Genomic DNA, 17,862 nt, shown 5'->3' on the forward strand with positions numbered 1-17,862 from the left:
GTGCATTTAATGGCCATTATCACTCTAGAGAAATGTATAGTCATAACCCAATGTAAATTACAAAGATCTGTAGTGAAATGAAAGTAAAGCAGCAGTTGGTACTTCTAAAAACATGAACACGAAGTGTGACAACAAAAAAATAATGCAACAATCTTTCATTCTTAACTCAGCGTTGCATAAAAAGCAAACTGATGAAAACCCAAGGCCTCTCCCACGCTGAGCAAAGTGGGATTGATGTCACATTCATGTCAGCTCAGTTTTTGTAGAGTGGAAAGCGACAGACCCAGCTCTATGGGCGGACTGCACTTGCCGTTTACAATAGGCTACATCCGATCCAAACTGGTTTGCTAAAATGGAAAAGCAAGCAGTCCCCTCCCTTTTTGGGGGGGGGGAACCAGAACATGCCCATAGGTTGCCGCACCCAAGTCCGTTTTAACCCGTTTTAACCCGCCTGTCCATAGGGCTGCATGTACCTTCTTGTCAGGTCCATCTGAAAAACAAATAGGCAGACCTGATTGGAACGCCCATGTAAAAGTGACCTAACCTTTTCCTACTCTATCCAAAAACAAACAGTTGCTGGGGCTCAGCTTTAAGGCAAGTCTCTAATGAATGGGAATTAATGAAGCTTCCAGTGCCATCACTATGACGAGTGGTGTGCGCCATGTTAACAAAGCAGATAGGCCTATCTCTGCCACTTGCATCAGTTTAGAGTTTCAGAGTGAAATAAAACTGGTGTAGGGTCTACACCTAATTGACAAAGCTATTGTGGAAGTTTTCTCTATACAAAACTGCTGCAGATACCCACCAGTTTTAGCCTGGATTACAGGATGTGAACTGTCAGCAGATAGCACACATGCCTCTCGGCCTATGCAGTGACAGCAATGCGTGAGCAGAGCCTGCAGGATTACCAGCCTTTATCCTCCATCTTGTTCTCACCTGAAAAGTGGGTTGGGGCTTGGTGGCCAGACAGGGGGATTCAGAGCATGCAGCTCCAGTTGAACTGCTCTGTGCCATGTTTGACTTAAAGAGGCCCTTTCTTCCATTTCTGGACAGGTAGCAGCAATGGAAGAAGCTGTAGGCCGATTGTCCAGTGTCAAAGTGGTGCATACTATGTCAGAGATGACAAATAAGAGCCAAATTAGTCCCTCTAAACCTAGTATTGCAATTGCCTGCAACATCCCTGGGGAAACACCACCTGTTAAGTATTTATTAGACTCATCAGACAGTTCCTCTGCGGCAGAACACTCAGACCACAGGCTGGTCAAATAAGGATTCTGCAGGAAAAGAAGTGGAACTATGCTTATGGCCTCCTCAATCAGAGCCAGCAATCTGATCCATAGGGTTGAAGGCCCGCAGAAGGTGTGTGTGTGTCTGTGTGTGTGGCGGGAGTGGGGGGAGGGGGGGGGGTTGTCATCTCCCATTGCTTGTAATATCAATCCAGCAGCTAGTTAGCCACTCTGATTGCCATTACAAGAGCGTTGACCGTCGGCTCTAGAAAAAGGTACTCCTGTTTAAATATGCAGCCCACTTGCACTGTGACAAAACATGTAACAATATTCTGTGAACAACTGTGAATATGCAAATATTGAATAAAGATTTTATTTCTTGTTAAAAAAAAAAAAAAATTAAGAGGATACAACTTCAGAAGTGATAAATTGTTTTGTATTGTATTCTTTTGTTTCCGAGCATCTGATTTTTTTTGGACGAATACTGTACTGAACGATCGCCCACTGTATATATACCTGAGCACTTTAAAGATGGATATCTCGGTAACGGCAGCAGCTGCGGCCACAACCAAGGTATCCATCTTTTCAGTGGGCAGTTCCGTTTACGATAATGGTGATCTCTGCAGTGGATTCGCCGCGAGATCAACGTTATTGGCAGCAGTAGAGGGCCCCCCTCCCGCACCCTCCGCCGCTTACTGGAGCCGTCGGTAGCGGCCGAGGCGATCGGGTCCTTTTCCTTCCTTGGTATGGATACAAGTGAGGGTAAGATGGCCCCCACCCATCTCCATACCATAGAAGGGCGGAAGCGACATCAAAACATCACTTCCGCCCATACATCCTAAAGGGCCATTTTTTTGTTGTCATTTTTTCAAATGACAATTTGTTTTATTGCCTTTAAGTCCAAATATGAGATCTGAGGACTTTTTGACCCCAGATCTCATATTTAATAATACCCCTCATGCTTTTCTCTATTACAAAGGATATTTACGTTCCTTGTAATAGGAATAAAAGTGACCCAATTTTTTTTCTTAAAAAACTTTTAAAATGAATAAAATAAAGTAAAATGAATAAAAAAAAGTAAATCGCCCCATCCCGACGAGCTCACGCGCAGAAGCGAATGCAAACGTGAGCAGCACCCACATATGAAAACGGTGTTCAAACCACATATGTGAGGTATCGCCGCGATCAGTAAAGTGAGAGCAATAATTATAGCCCTAGACCTCCTGTAGAATTTTTTAAACGTCGCCTATGGAGATTTTTAAGGGTAAAAGTTTGACGCCATTCCAGGAGTGGACGCAATTTTGAAGCGTGACATGTTGGGTATCAATTTACTCAGCATATTATCTTTCACAATATACAAAAATTGGGCTAACATTACTGCTGTCTTATTTTTTAACCGGTTCCCGACCAGCGCACGACGATGTACGTCGACAGAATGGCACCGGCGCGCTCCCGCGCTGGTTGGGACCCCCGTGAGTCCGGTCGCGGGACCCGCGGACTCAATCGCCGCGGGCATCCCCGCGATCGTCTCAAGGGACGGCTGAATGGAGGAAATGCTGTGTAAACAGCATTTCTCTATTCTGCCTAGCAACTAGTGATGCTGATCTCTGCTCCATGTGATTGGAGCAGAGATCAGTGTTCACTAAATGAAAGCCCAACCCCCCCACAGTTAGTAACACACCCCTAGGAACACTTAACCCCTACACTGCCACCCACTGGTTAACCCCTTCACTGCCAGGGCCATTTACACAGGAATCACTACATTTATATAGCAGTGATTACTGTATAAATGACAATGGTCCCAAAAATGTGTCAAAAATGTCCGATGGCTCCCCCACAATGTCGCAGTCACAATAAAAACCGCTGATCGCCGCCATTACTAGTAAAAAAAAAAATAATAAAAAATTATTAATAAAAATGCTATAAAACTATCCCTATTTTGTAAACGCTATAACTTTTGTGCAAACCAATCAATAATCGCTTATTGCAATTTTTTTTACCAAAAATATGTCGAAGAATACGTATCGGCCTAAACTAAGGGAAAAAAATGTTTTTTTATATATTTTTGGGGGATATGTATTATAACAAAAAGTAAAAAATAATGCGTTTTTTTCTAAATTGTCGCTCTATTTTTGTTTATAGCGCAAAAAATAAAAACCGCAGGGGTGATCAAATACCACCAAAAGAACGCTCTATTTGTGGGAAAAAAAGGACGTCAATTTTGTTTGGGAGCCACGTCGCATGACCGCGCAATTGTCAGTTAAAGCGACGCAGTGCCGAATTGCAAAAAGTGGTCTGGTCTTTGACCAGCAAAATGGTCCGGTCTGTAAGTGGTTAATTCAAAAGTGTTTTTTTTTCCAAAAAAGTGCGCTTGTAAGACTGCTGCGCAAATATGGTGTGACAAAGTATTGCAATGATCCATTTTATTCTCTAGAGAGGTAGAAAATAAAAATATATAAGGTTTGGGGGTTCTAAGTAATTTTCTAGCAAAAAAATAGTTTTTAACCTGTAAACACAGAGTCTGATAAACAGGCTCGGTCCTTAAGTGGTTAAAAAGGACATTTTTTTCTGGTATTGCACAAGATTTGTTTGTTCCTTCAGATAATTTAGCATAAACTAAAGTGGTGTACTAACTTTCAGATTATAATATAATCGCTTTGAAAAGGGGTCTCCAAACTTTCTAAGCATAGGGCCAGTTTACTGTCCTTCAGACTTTCAGGGGGCTGGACTGTGGCCAGCAGGAATAAGTGTTTATTTTAAACATCAGTGGGAGTAAACAGTGTTCTATATTTGGTATAAGGGGGAGAAATTGTGCTCTGTTGTTGGTGTCAGTGACCATAATTATGCCCCTTTGTTGGTCAGGGCCAGATAAAGGCAAGCAAAGAGCTGCATCTGGCCCCGGGCCACTGGCTTAGAAAGCAATATTTTATGTCCGATTTTCTGATTGTGTGTACTAGGCTTAAATCGTGTGTCTGGTATGTGTAGGTGTGTGTGGCAGTGGGAAAAGTGAAAATGTAAGAATTCTAGCTTGAAGGGTAGGTTGAGGAATTTCAGATGTGTGAAGTAATCACATGGCTGTTCCACAGCTCTTAGGCCGACTATACATGGAGCACATTTTTTTCCTGCAACCACGGGTTACAGGAAAGAAATTTGTTCTCTTCCCCCATCAACATAGTGGGGTTGATTTACTAAAGGCAATTCCACTGTGCACTACAAGTGCACTTGAAAGTGCAGTGGCTGTAGATCTGAGGGGAAGCTCTGAAATTAGGGGAAGCACTGCTGATTTCTAGGATCCAATCATATGCAAGCAAAAATACTGTTTTTCATTTTACTTGCATGTCCCCCTCAGATCTACAGTGACTTCACTTCCAAGTGCACTTGCTGTGCACATTGGATTTTCCTTTAATAAATCAATCACTCTGTGTTGGTGCAGGAATCCCTTCTGCTGAGCCATTGTCTTCTGATGATGGGGGTGGAGGAAGCAGTCTGTACCAGGAGAAGACAGTGATCATTTTTAGTGGCTATAGCAGCCACTAGAGATCATCACAGGTAAAACCAAGCAGGCTGGTTGTACCCAAGTTGGTTGGCTGAGATTCGAACCGTGTACGGCCTTGCCTTACACTGTGTCAGGTTGTATGCATGATTTTTAACTGCCTCGGTCCAGCGAGCTAGATATTGGGGGAGTCCCTCTAATGGCAGTCAGTGCTATTGTAGGCTTTGATAACTGTATCACAGCTGGTTTTATCTACCCAAAATAAGTTCTTGTCTCATTACTCCTTCACCCAAACAAGGTGCTCACTCTGGTTAGTCGCCATAGGTGTGTATCCTGTGTATGGATTGGGGAACTTTGCAGCAACATACCAGCATGTTGGTCAATTTTCAAGGGCATGTGGTAGACAGCAATATCTCCCGTATCAACCTCCTTCATCCCTAGAAACCTCTAACACCATTTCTGACAGGGAATATACCTGCTGGAGCTATGCAAGACTCCAGGGAGTGCAGGGACTCAAGCAGGAGAGGTGCAGCAGAGGACTACATTATAGGCTGCAGGTGTTGGATCATTGAGTGGGTGCAACGCAGGCAACACCAGGACTGTTAGTGATAATGAGCTAGAGCGACCTATTACAGATGGACTATTCCTCATATGCCTGTGATCCAACATGTTGCACTGCAACACAGGAAAAACGTATCTTAGGACAGGACTCAAATACTCACGAACCAGCTGCTGGTACCAGAAGTCCAGGTCAATTTAGGCGGGCAGCAAAGCTAAACTGAGGAAGATTCATGTTCCCCCTGTGATAAGGAGCAGTAGCAGAAACGTGTTACCTCACACTAAATGATGGGAATTAGAGTGTTGAGCATGCACAGGCAATGCTCTACCTAAAGGATCAGGGCTCAGCCATTCAGTAACCCTTCCTGAGGTAAACCGACAGAAAAATAGGAATAACAAGGGTGTCCAATGGTCCTGCCAATGAGGTAGGATCTAGTGCTCCATCCACACAGACTATCCAATGAGTGTATCTTCAGAAAGAGAGAGAGTCCACTGCTCTGGGCCTGGAAACTTGGGCTGGCAAAGCCACAATGCAGAGAACAGTGCACAAAGGTCATGCAATTTCAGGCCTGCCCAACAATTGCCTGGTCCAGCAGGGTCTGAGTAAGGCCTCCAAAGCCACAGCTGAGGATATGCTGATATGTATAGTTGTACAAAGAAGGCAATGAGTAGGCCTATTTTGATGAAAAATGGCTAGCTAAAATGTTAAACTTTAATCAGTAGTGAAAAGAAATCCACCCTCCTAGGACACTAGCAAAACACAAAGTTGAGGAATGCTGGGAGAATTTATAGCAGGTTGGCCAATGTTTTTTTTTTGTGGTTCCCAATGTCTAAATCTTCCTGTAGATGGCAATATAACTTGCCATTGCTGTTCACAGATGCTCTTAATTTAATCTGATAGAGCTTGAAGTATTTTGCAAAGAAGAAATGGGAAATAAATTCACTCTCTAGATGTACAAAGCTGGTGGAGACATCCCCCAAATAATTTGCATCTGTAATTGCAGTGAAAGGAGGTTCTACAAAGTACTGACTTGGGGGGCTGAATACAAATGTACCCCACACTTCATATATTTGTAAAAAAAAATAGAAAAAATGTTATCATTTCCCTTCCACTTGACAATTGTGTGCCACTTTGCATTGGTCTATCCCATAAACTCCCAATAAAATACATTTAAGTTTTGGGCTGAAATATGACAAAATGTGGAAAATGTCAAGGGGTATGAATATTTTAAGGCACTGCATAGTCTGAAAATGAACTAAGTAGTAGATTTATTTTCTTAACAATTTCTCTTTAAAACATTCTAGTTGTTGCCGTTCAGCATCCTTCAGATGTCTATATATCATTGCCACCAGTGGTGATTGATTCATCCTCCCCCCATGTCTTCAAGTATCTAAAAAGTTACTATTCCTCTAGAGTAGTTGCCGTAAATGTAGTTAATTTGTGCACATGTGGCAACTTTGAAAAATATCCTTTATATACTACTCTTCAGATTCCAAGCTAATGATCCATTATTAGGTTTCATAAACCATAGAGGAAACAGCAAGACTGATGGGAGTCAAATGTCGGGGAGCGGTACTTTGATAATAAACTAATAAGTACATCCATCTATATTTGGATGATTTTTCTTTATAAAGCTGAAGTAGGCTGAGATAATAATAATATATTAGCACTGGGGGGCAATGTTATGGTTCCATGTTGTGCCAGATGTTCCAAAGATGCAAAGTGTAAAGGGAAAAAAAATGATAGGAACATTTGCTTGGAGCCATTTTCAAAGGTAGAGCTTTAATGCCAATTTTTGATAATTACAGTGATTAAACCATCACCGTGAGCAAATGCTGAGTTAATTATTGCATATTAAGGTCATTGTTTGCTAAATAATTGAATAATGAAGTTTAGAGAGAAAATCAACACGTTTACCAACCTTGAATCATAAATTGGTTAATTGGATTGCTCAGCTTGTTTTTTTCACCTTAATGGAACCTGACTGTCAGCAAAACAGATTCCGAATCTTTTTGAGACAGGGAGAACCACGGCTTTAAAGCCCTACTCCATCCTGGGTAAAAAATCTAAATTATTAGCTGCCAGCAGTGGAAAAAAAATGATAAAAGCATTTTTGGCTGCTATATTCACCTGATCTCTGGTGCTTCCTACGAATCCAGGGCAGCAATCCATTCCCCACACTGACCTCTGCTCTATGAACATTATACACATTTTTATACTCCATGGTCTTCTGTGACTGCAACTCCATTCTTCCAGTTCTGCAACAACCACTCATCAAACTCACCTTTAAACTCATTGGAATAAAAGGCAGGCAAGGAAACTCCTGACAGACATCTTTGGGTAACACAAAAAAGCTGTTCTTTTAGATACTTAAACCAGAAGTTTAATCTGTTTATGTTTTGCCTTTACTGGTTCACCAGCCCCCCGATCATGTTTATTAAAACTGCAAGTAAAACCTTTTCTTTTCATTGCATACCTTACTTTAGACAGTTACATCATCATTGTGTAGCGGATGACATTTGGGATCAAATGTCACACGCATTGTAAATTTCATTTTTGACCTCAGGACAATAAAGGTTCTGAGGGTTAATTATTATAGGTAGGCCCAACACCAGTCTGGCCAGGCTGTGTTTAGAAGTTCTGCCTGGTCATGTGAGCGGTGAGGTGCACATGACAGGCTAGAACCAAATCTGGTTGGATGTTTTTGTATCGGCCCTCTCTGAGCCAATCAGCGGGAGCGCCGGGGCCCGCTGAGGAGTCTGGGAGGGGGTACTTAAGCAGGTGTGGGTCACGTGTTCGGGGTTCTGGAGTTGTTCGTGAGACCCGTGTGGTCTGCTCTGGTTCCAGGACCGGGGTAGCCCCGTGAGGGGTCCCGGTCATGGGGTGTTTGACATCCCACAACATGTTCCTGTCAGTGGCCCCTGGTAGACCTGCCTGGTCTGGGGTAGGGGTATCCGTTCGTTCCCGAGTCTCGGAAACCGGCTGGTCCGAGGCGCTGTAACTGAGGGAGGATTCAAAGTGTCCGGGTGTGCTCTCGACTTGGAGGGACACCACAGCTCGTGGAAGTGACCGGGGGAGGACTCTTCGGAGGAGGGCCGGCAAGTGGCATTCTGAGAAGTGCCTGGTTACTGAGTTGGGAAGGACATTGATGAGTTCACACTTTTCCAGCACCTCAAAGGAAGCGGGAAACGTTCCAGGTACGGTTGGAAAAAGGTTCCTGTATACTCACAGTTGATTGTTCAAGTTTTGAGTCAATGTGCTGACTGCCATGATCTCTGGCTAGAGATATGTTTAGCTTTGAAGTGCCCAGCTGCGAGTGGCTACTCTCTGGGTGGAAATAGAGACTGTGTTAACCCTGCAGTTCAAGGTACCTGAGTTCTTCACCCATGCCCTCTGTTCCCTAAAGAGACTGTGTTTGTGAAAGTTCTACTGCAAAATAAACCTTTTTAAAAGGACTTCATCTGTGTCAGTGTACAAGTTGTTGGGTATCAACCCTGGGAACCCCTAGATTCGGAGGAGCAGGCCAAGAGAAGGTAATCGGTAAGCCCATTCAGTCAAGGCCGCCCTGCAATGGGTTATAGCCGCTACAATTGGTTTTCTGTGCTTCACTCTACAACGTGAGCAGATCATACCTGGTTAGAAAGGCCGGCTTTATGCAGTGAACAAAGCTTTCTGTAAACATCACAGCACCTTGCCTCAGTGCTCTTCTCAAGAGCCCTGAACCCAGATGCAAGCAGTGAGTTGGCTCTTGGGAGTTATGCAAGCAATACAAGCCCTTGATGGGTGAGATCAAGCTGGAAGAGTTGTCATTTCTGGTTAGATTGCATTTGCATGATGACTGTCCCATGTAATGGCCAAAATTGATGGTAAGCTTTTAATGGTTGAAAGAACCAAAATCAAATGAATGTTATGGCTGGGCCAGGGACTGTAAGATAAGGGATTGATCAGACTTTCTCAACCAGGGTGCTGTCTGTGTTCATTAGGGGTACTTAAACATCCTGGATGAAATAAGGCTGATATACAGGGCTGAGAAGAGTGGAGCTCCAAATGTATGTCTGCAGAGTGGGAGCCAACAGTAACATCCAGAGCTGTGGATGGAGGAGGCTTCTTCCTGAGCATGCAGCCTGGCAGGTCAGGAAAGGGGGGGGGGCAACAAGTAAGCCCCCCGAACCCTATCAGGCCACATTCCCTCAACATGGGAGGGGTGTTTTGGGACACCCTAAAGCACCTTCTCCCCATGCTTTGGAACGAGGGCCTCTTCTCCACAACCCTGGTTTGTGGATGAGGGGCTTATTGAAATCTGGAAGCCCCCAGATCCCACCACCCTCCAAGTGAATGAGTATGGGGTACATACTACCCCTACCCATTCACCAAAAGAGTGTAACAAATAAAGACAGTACATGAGTTATTAAAAAAATAAAAAACGCTTTGCCAAGGCTCACATGACTACAGGAAAATTTTACAAAAGCTGGGAGTCCTGGGTCAAGGATCCCAGAAGCATAGAGCTGGAATGACTTCTCGGTCACATAATACGTAGGATTCCTGCACCTCCTACTGTAACCCATTGCATCCCCCTGTATTGGCAGAATTGTATCTCAAATTACCTGCAAACAACTGTGCGGAAGCACCCAACATCGGGTTCTAAGTCTTATGTAATCAACTGTGATGTACTGTCGACCCTAAAAACTAGGGACCTATGTTTTTTTTTTTTTTTTTTAATTATTTCTTCCCTTCTTTCAGTTAAGTTCTAGGTTTTTCCTGCATCGACTTATACTGCACACTCGGGAAGGGGTTGTCTGCCACCTCCAGACACAGTTAGTTCCCAGATGGGGTGTCTGGAGTGGCCTGACACCATTCTCAGCCTTCCTCCCAGCATTTATACTGTGCTTCACTGTTGAAATAGTTCGCAACTGTTTGTATTCTGATAACAAGTATGTATCGGTAACCGATTTTCAATCTACTGATGTATGACACCGTTCAATACTTATTGTTATTCTGTAAAACTACAATAAAAACCTTTAAAAAAACAAAAACAAAATAAAAATAAAAAATAAAAAACAATGTCCCCCGACAAAGGAAAGAAAGCATCTGGCCTCGAAGGCTCCTGTCAACTGACTGCTCCTCCATCTGACATTTCTTTAAGGGGCAGATTCACCCATGACTTCAGCGGATGAACCTACGCCCCTGTGATGTCGCCGAGCCCCCCCGCACCAAAGCACCCCTGTGACGTCACCAAGCCCCCCCCATGCCAAAGCACCTTTAAGTAAAGGGCATATAGCCTGGTATGTTTTCGTGGGGGAGGGGGTGCTCGCTCGCCCCTCCCCCTTCCCTGACCTGCCGAGGTGCATGCTTAGATAAGGGCCTGATATGGATTTTGGGGGGGCGTATATTTTTTTAAAATTTTGGTGTGGGGTTCCCCTTAGAAGCCATACCAGACCCAAATGACCTGGTATATATTTCTGTTTTTTTTTCAGACTTTTCTATTGGTGACATTCTTTTGTTTACATTTCATCTGTCAGTGCGGAAGCCAGCTGATAGCTCATGAGTTAAGGTTGTGGCGGCTGGCTTCCCGGCCTGCTCCTTAACAACCAGCTATTCTTCATACAGAGTTTGAATCATTCAAATTCAAATTGTTCTGAAAATTTGAAATTAGTTAGAAAATGAAATTAACCAAAATTTGTCCGAATTTACATTCCAAAATATGTTGCACATGTCTAATTTCAGTACAGGAGAGGAACTTGTACAACTGCACAAGACTAAAGCAAAACTAAAACTTTAAATTAAACATGCATTTTTTATCATGTACTCAGCTTGACATGAAATTTTTGTGACGTAATCATCTATTACGTAAAGTAAAAAGAGCATGTCACCACAATAATTTTTCCCAAGACCTAGGTAGTTCAACATCACACGTTACCATAAAAGTGGAGCTTGATCCCACACCTTTACATCTCCCAAATTCAGTTAGTGAGGCAGCTGACCGCATGAAAAAGGATCAATAGAAAGGTACCAGGCTTTGCAGGCAAGCGCAACCTTTATAGGAGATGGTGACCGTTTTAACATGCAGTTTTAAATTTACTGTAACCTCTGCCTATGCATTCCTCATTACATTTTCACATTATACTTGTAACGGCCATAACCCGTTGCAGGGCAGCTTTGACTTAATGGGCTTACCGGTTACCTTCTCTCTGCCTGCTCCTCCACTTCTAGGGGTTCTCAGGGTTGATACCCAATGACTTGTACACTGACACAGATGAAGTCCTTTCAAAAAAGTTTTATTCTGCAGTAGAACTTTCAATTAACACAGTCTCTTAGGGAACAGAGGGCTCGGGTGAAGAACTTAGGCACCTTGAACTGCAGGTCTAGCAAAGTCTCTATTTCCACCAGAGAGTAGCCACTCGCAGCTGGGCACTTCAAGGCTGAACAGATCTCTAGCCAGAGATCATGGCAGTCAGCACGTTGACTCAAACTTGAACAAACAACTTAAGGGCAAACAGGAACCTTTTTCCTCCATACCTGGAACGTTTCCAATCTCCTTTATGGTACTGAAAAAGTGTGAATTTGTCAATATCATTCTCAACTCAGTAACCAGGCACTTCTCAGGATGCCACTTGCCGGCCCTCCTCCAAAGAGTCCTCCCCCAGTCACTTCCATGAGCTGCGGTGTCCCTCCAAGCCGAGAGCACACCCGTACACTTTGAATCCTCCCTCAGTTATTGCGCCTCGGACCAGCAGGTTCAGAGACTCTGGAACGGAGAGATCACTACTCCAGACCAAGCAGGTCTATCAAAGGCCACTGACAGGAATATGTTGCGGGATGTTGAACACCCTGTGACCGGGACCCCTCACGGGGCTACCCCGGTCCTGGAACCAGACCTGACCACACGGGTCGCTCGAACAACTCCGAAACCCCGAACACGTGACCCACACCCCTTTAAGTACCCCTTACCAGACTCCTCAGCGGCACTTCCACTGATTGGCTCCAAGAAGACCGATACCCAAGCATCCAACCAGACTTGGTTCTAGCCTGCCATGTGCACCTCACCGTCCACATGACCAGGCAGAACTTCCAAACACAGCCTGGCCAGACTGGTGTTAAGGCCTGCCTACACAATTAACCCTCAGAACCTTTACTGTTCTGAGGCCAAAAAATTTAATTTACAGGCATGTGACATTTGATCCCAAATGTCATCTGCTACATACTGGCCAGGTTTGTAACAGGTTTTCTTAAAATAATAAAGGTAAATGAGGTTTATTGTACATAAACTACATGTAAATTTAAATTCAGAAACACTTTAGACATTGGTCAGTAATAAATGATAGAACCTACCTGAGGCCAAAGCACAAACTTAAACTGACAGCTGAGCTTGGATGTCCCTCCACCTCTCCATGATAGTAGCAGCGATCCTATTGCAAACAAAAAAGGCACTTTAAGTTAAAGAAAATACATGAATTTAGCTGTCTTACACAATGTTGAGGCCCACCAGCAGTGAAAATAAATTCTTGTTACCAGGTAACATGTGACTTTCAACCCTCTCTCCCACATGACAGCATTAGTGCATAGTGATCGGCCCAGTATTTCCACATGGGGAGGGGAGAGTCTTCAGCTCCACATAAGCTCCAAGTCAAGATTTGAACGGAGCGTCTTCTCTTTGTCCCAGCTGGCTGAACAGAGTGGCAGTGGAGTGAGGGGAATATATGCTGCACAGGCAAGGCCTTGCAATGCTAAATAGAGACATTTCATATTGCACAAAGATAGTAAATACATGAAAATGCTTTGGCAACCCAAACATTCAAGCATATAACTGAAACTAGACCCAAAGATGCCTTTATACTGTGTTTGGGCATCCAACTACCCTCTGATGTCTAAGGCAAATTTTAAGGTGCATGTCAAGCAAAAAACTCTTTATCTAGTTTTGGACAAAGTGGGAAAGCATTAGAACCCCTACAGGATTTTCCTGCTCTCCAGGGCTTCATTAGAGAGATTTACCCTCACTTCCTGTCCTGCTGACAGCAATTTCTCCAGACAGGAAGTGAGGGAAAATCTGAAACAGAGACAGAATAAAAAATGATACAGGGAATCTAGTCTTCCTCTACATTGAATTTTTATTTACAGTATGCTTGTGTTGCTGTTGGGAGAATTCCACTCACTTCCTGCCTGGTAAAATGGTCAGCAAGACAAGAAGGGGAAATGTCTCTAAAAGAGCCCCGGATAGCAGGTACAAAATGACAGTGGTTCAAAATCCTTCCTCACTCTATGCAAAAACTAAAAAAAAGAAAGTTTTGGGTTGATAAAGTTTTTTATTTTTATATAGAAGTTATCCTTTGCAGACCCCCCCTCATTGTAACCCACAGAGATACACATGTTATAGGCAACATATCTTTGCTGTGCAGCCCCGTCCAATGCTGCACAGCCTTTATTTGAAAATGGTTTCATTGGGGCTCTGCAACTACTGGATAAAATCATGTTTTTTATGTTTACATTCTTATTAGCCCTGATGAAGAGTGCATCTCAATGCCCCCAAAACACATTGGCTAATTTTGTAGAATTTTAGTGGTCTACATCACTGGAAGAATATATATTTTGGTGCAAATACATAAAAAATGAAAGTGCCGAGTGCATTACACTACGTAGGCCTCCAGCCCAGTGTTGGCAACTGTCAGTATTTTTACTGACAGCTAGCAAAAAACAGGCACTTTTCTCGTGCCAGTGACAGGAAAAGGTTGCCAGGAAAAATTATGGCTGTGACACCCGTCTCGGAATTGCGTATGCGCAGTTCTTGCCGGGAGCCGGCCATGACCATCTGAGTATAAAAAGAAAAGTCAGTGTTACTACCCATACACCACATAGATGACAGCGCTCCCAGGTGCTCCATCCACAGTTGCTGGCTGAGTAGAGTAATGCAGAAAAAATGATTAGCACTCCGAGTTGTTGCTCTTAAAATTTCTTAATTTTATTGAATAGCCACAGTAAACAAACACTGATTAAATCAGTTGACTTAACGTATGACTATAGGCTGAAACATGTGAACTAATTTAATCAGCGTTTGTTCACTGTGGCTATTCAATAAAATAACAACATTTTGAGAGCAACAACCGGAGTGCAGATCATTTTTTTTACGTGACTATCTGAGTGCCTGAGTGTGTTCAGGTGGGTGAGAATGTCATCTGATGTCATGGTGCAAGGGAGCTGGGTGGTGCCTCATGGGCAGGTCTGTGGGAAAGGAGCAAGGCAAGCCAGGAGCAGGACTGTTAGTGCAGTTTGGACTGGAGTGGACTGAAGAGACCACCTGCCATGGAGAAAGAGACTGTCACTGTGACTTAGGAGGGGACGTGTCATGTCAGTGAGGTGTCAATTATCATCTCTGCTGCTGCGCACTGTTGTCAGTGTCACTGTGAGAGACAATTGCATGTGTGTGTGCCTGCCCAATCTAATTTCTTGCCCTCTTGAGTGCTTTCCCGGAGCCAATTACTTACTATATTGAAAAAAAAGGAATTTTTTTTTGGCTTAATATCTTCCTTACATCACATTGCTAATTGCATATTGTACTTGTTTGTAGCCTAAATACTGAAATTTTCACTTAAAACTCTAATTTTATAACTTTTGGAAATGCCAGTAACAGTAAACTTTAGGTGTTGGGGCAGTAAATTTCAATCTGGTAGTTTGGCAACATTGCTCCAGCACCTATAACAATTGCTCTGGACTAGCCAAAAGGCCTGATCAGAAGCGAGTTCAAGAAAAGAAGTGAAAAACATGACCAAATTCCAATGAAACTCAGTGGGGTCCCAACCCTATAGAGGGGGGGTAGTCGGGAATATATCACCAGGAGCTCTCCGAGCCTTCCAACCACTGACCAGACAAATGCAGCCCCAATCCCCATCAGAAAGGCATCAGCACATAGCAAAAATGGTAAGTGTAAGTAAGGACAGCCTGCATCATAAGCAAATCAGATTTTGCCTATCCTGCTTGTTGTCTTCATTCTGTGATTAATTACAGCAACATTGACTGTTTGTATTAAAACCATCAGAGGCCATTTCTCAGCTGTAGGTAACTATGTTTGACACAGACGTAATCCTGTAGCCACACAGAAATTCCTGCTGAACTCATCAACTTTCACAACTGGGATATACCTCATCCTTCACCCTGTATCCTCCCTAGAGTAGAAAGCAATATAAACTTTCAGCGAAGGTGACCCCAGCTAGTTATCTGATGACTGCTGTTAATGAGGGAAGTAAGCTAAGAAGATATGACGTATTCCTGGGGATTGCAGCTCCATCTCCACCCAGTCAAACACATATTTTTATAATGACAGGAACTTTGACACTGCATGTGGAAGAACCATCATCTGTAAAGACTTAGAATAAAGCTATTTAAGCAAATATTGTAACATTACACATTTATCATAGATTATGACAGCGGCTGGCTGAGGCCATGTATAGCACATTCTCTATAACTGCCAATCATTAAAATGAAAGAGCAATTCCAGGGAGCAAACTAAATCAGTCAGTAAACATTAAGTAAGCCTGTCCAGTAAACATTGCCGGCATTTTCAGGAAGTGGTGAGCAATGAGAGCCCATGTATTTCTCTGGTGACAGGTTTATAGACAAGTATTGTGCTGCCGTATGTTGGCCAACCTGCCAAGGGCGCTGCATCACTTTTTCAGACTGAGAAGATGTCATTGGTGACAGAGTTGTCCCCTGTTATGGGTGGTCATCTTGGTAGCCAATGCTTGTGACTGACACTGAAATCCCATGAGATTTGGGTGCCATTTTGGTGCGGTCTTGATATTTATGTCATATGCCCACTAATTTATAGGGAGTCCTCACATGGGAAGAAAGCAGAGGAGCAACATCAAGCAGCAGCATGGACGAATGCAGGTGGTCACCTTTTCCAGGGAGTGAGGCTGCACCCTTACTATTCTGGAAGGATTGTATGCATGCGACTTGAGAGGAAGGGGGAGAAACAGGATGTAGTGTTATGAAGATGTACGTACGTATATGCTTTCCCCTGTGAGGAGAGCATGGAGGCTACAGGTATGTACTTGGAAAAGTGGGAACGGAGCTCTTATTTAAAAAGTTACAATGGGCCAGTGACTTCAGTACTGCAGCAACCCCTTCTGTTACACCTACAATGGGAACAGCATTGTAAGCGTTTTACAAGTATGTCGCCAGCACTATATTCTTGGGAAAATTCCTACCATTTTCACAACTGTACCTGCAAAGTGATGTGCCATGTGTTTGCAACAAATGTTAATTTACAAATAAAGCATACCGAAAATGAGAAAAGACTTCAAGTGTGTGCATTAAAGTCTTAGCATGGTAAGTGGGTGTGATGGCTGCAGGATATCAGGCAACAGAAAAGAAAATGGAAAACATGAAATGGTTATCAAATGTGAAGGTGAGATGGATGTGTACCTCCACAATAATTAGTGCATTCCTGATCAATTCAGCAACTTTTGGTGGTTAAGGGAAGAGGTTGTCCTCTGGCAGTGAGAGAAGAGAAAGTGACTTGAAACCCCACTGGCCCCAGGTGTATGGTTGGACCTGTTAAGCCTCAACCTGAAACCATGTGGAGAATGAGGAGGACCTGCAAAGAAAATGTCCCCCTGACATGAAGAGGAGTCAGCAAGAATCAGGGGGACATTGTTTTTGGGTTTCAAAGCCACAATCCATGCACATGTGGCAGGCATGGAGGTCCATGTAGAGCACAAGTCTGACTGCTCCAGGCAGCAATCCTGTGGTTTACACCTTCCCTGCATGCAAGATGAAGGGTGCTGGCTCTGCAGGCAAGTATTAGAGGAAGCAAGAGCTATAGCTATTATAGCTATGATTAAGCACGAATAAGGGTGCAAAATGTGTCAGCTCTCATTGTCCCTGTACCTCTGTGACTATATGGATTTTAATTGAAACCAATAAAGGTTTATGCATCGGAGTGCAGCCGTCCAGCTCTTCTTGTTTCCTTTAATGTCCGTGTAGAGCACACAGGCCAGAAATTGGCTAAAGAACCTGATCCAAGGGTGATTCGTATTGATGTAGGCCAGGGATATGCAATTAGCGGACCTCCAGCTGTTGCAGAACTACAATTCCCATGAGGCATAGCAAGACTCTTAGAGCCACAAGCATGACAGCCAGAGGCAGAGGCCTGATGGAACTTGTAGTTTAGCAACAGCTGGAGGTCCGCTAATTGCATATCCCTGATGTAGGCCATTAACTGGAGGTTTGGTCACCTGTTGCAGCTAAAGGGCACATATAGTTCTACTTTATGGATATAGGGCAGGGCCCTGTGTATCATTCCTTTTGCCTCACTGTCTAACTGTGTGCATCCAGAACCACCAGATTACCGTATATACTCGAGTATAAGCCGAGATTTTCAGCCTCTTTTTTGAGGCTGAAAGTGCCCCCCTCGGCTTATACTCGAGTCATCGCTGTCTGCCTGCTCGATCAGCGTGTCGAGCAGACAGACAGCGGACATTCCCTACCCTTCAAACGCCGCGCCTCCGCCTCCGCCTTCGCCTGTGATAGGCGGAACACTGAATTTCCCAGCAGCCTGTGTTCCGCCTATCACGGACATCGTCTCATCCTCG

General features: G+C 43.7%; 1 protein-coding gene across 1 annotated transcript in view; it reads right to left on the reverse strand.

Annotated features, from left to right (window-relative positions):
- ADAM12 (ADAM metallopeptidase domain 12) overlaps positions 1 to 17,862 on the reverse strand; it is a 1,000,652-nt gene that overhangs the window by 417,602 nt on the left and 565,188 nt on the right. The window contains 1 exon segment of the mRNA XM_077455498.1: positions 12,608 to 12,684. Coding sequence (XP_077311624.1) covers positions 12,608 to 12,684 — 77 coding nt within the window.

This window comes from Lithobates pipiens, unplaced genomic scaffold (assembly GCF_037356315.1).
Source record: "Lithobates pipiens isolate NorthernLeopardFrog02 unplaced genomic scaffold, aLitPip1_a1.2 Scaffold_25, whole genome shotgun sequence".
NCBI classification, from domain to species: domain Eukaryota; kingdom Metazoa; phylum Chordata; class Amphibia; order Anura; family Ranidae; genus Lithobates; species Lithobates pipiens.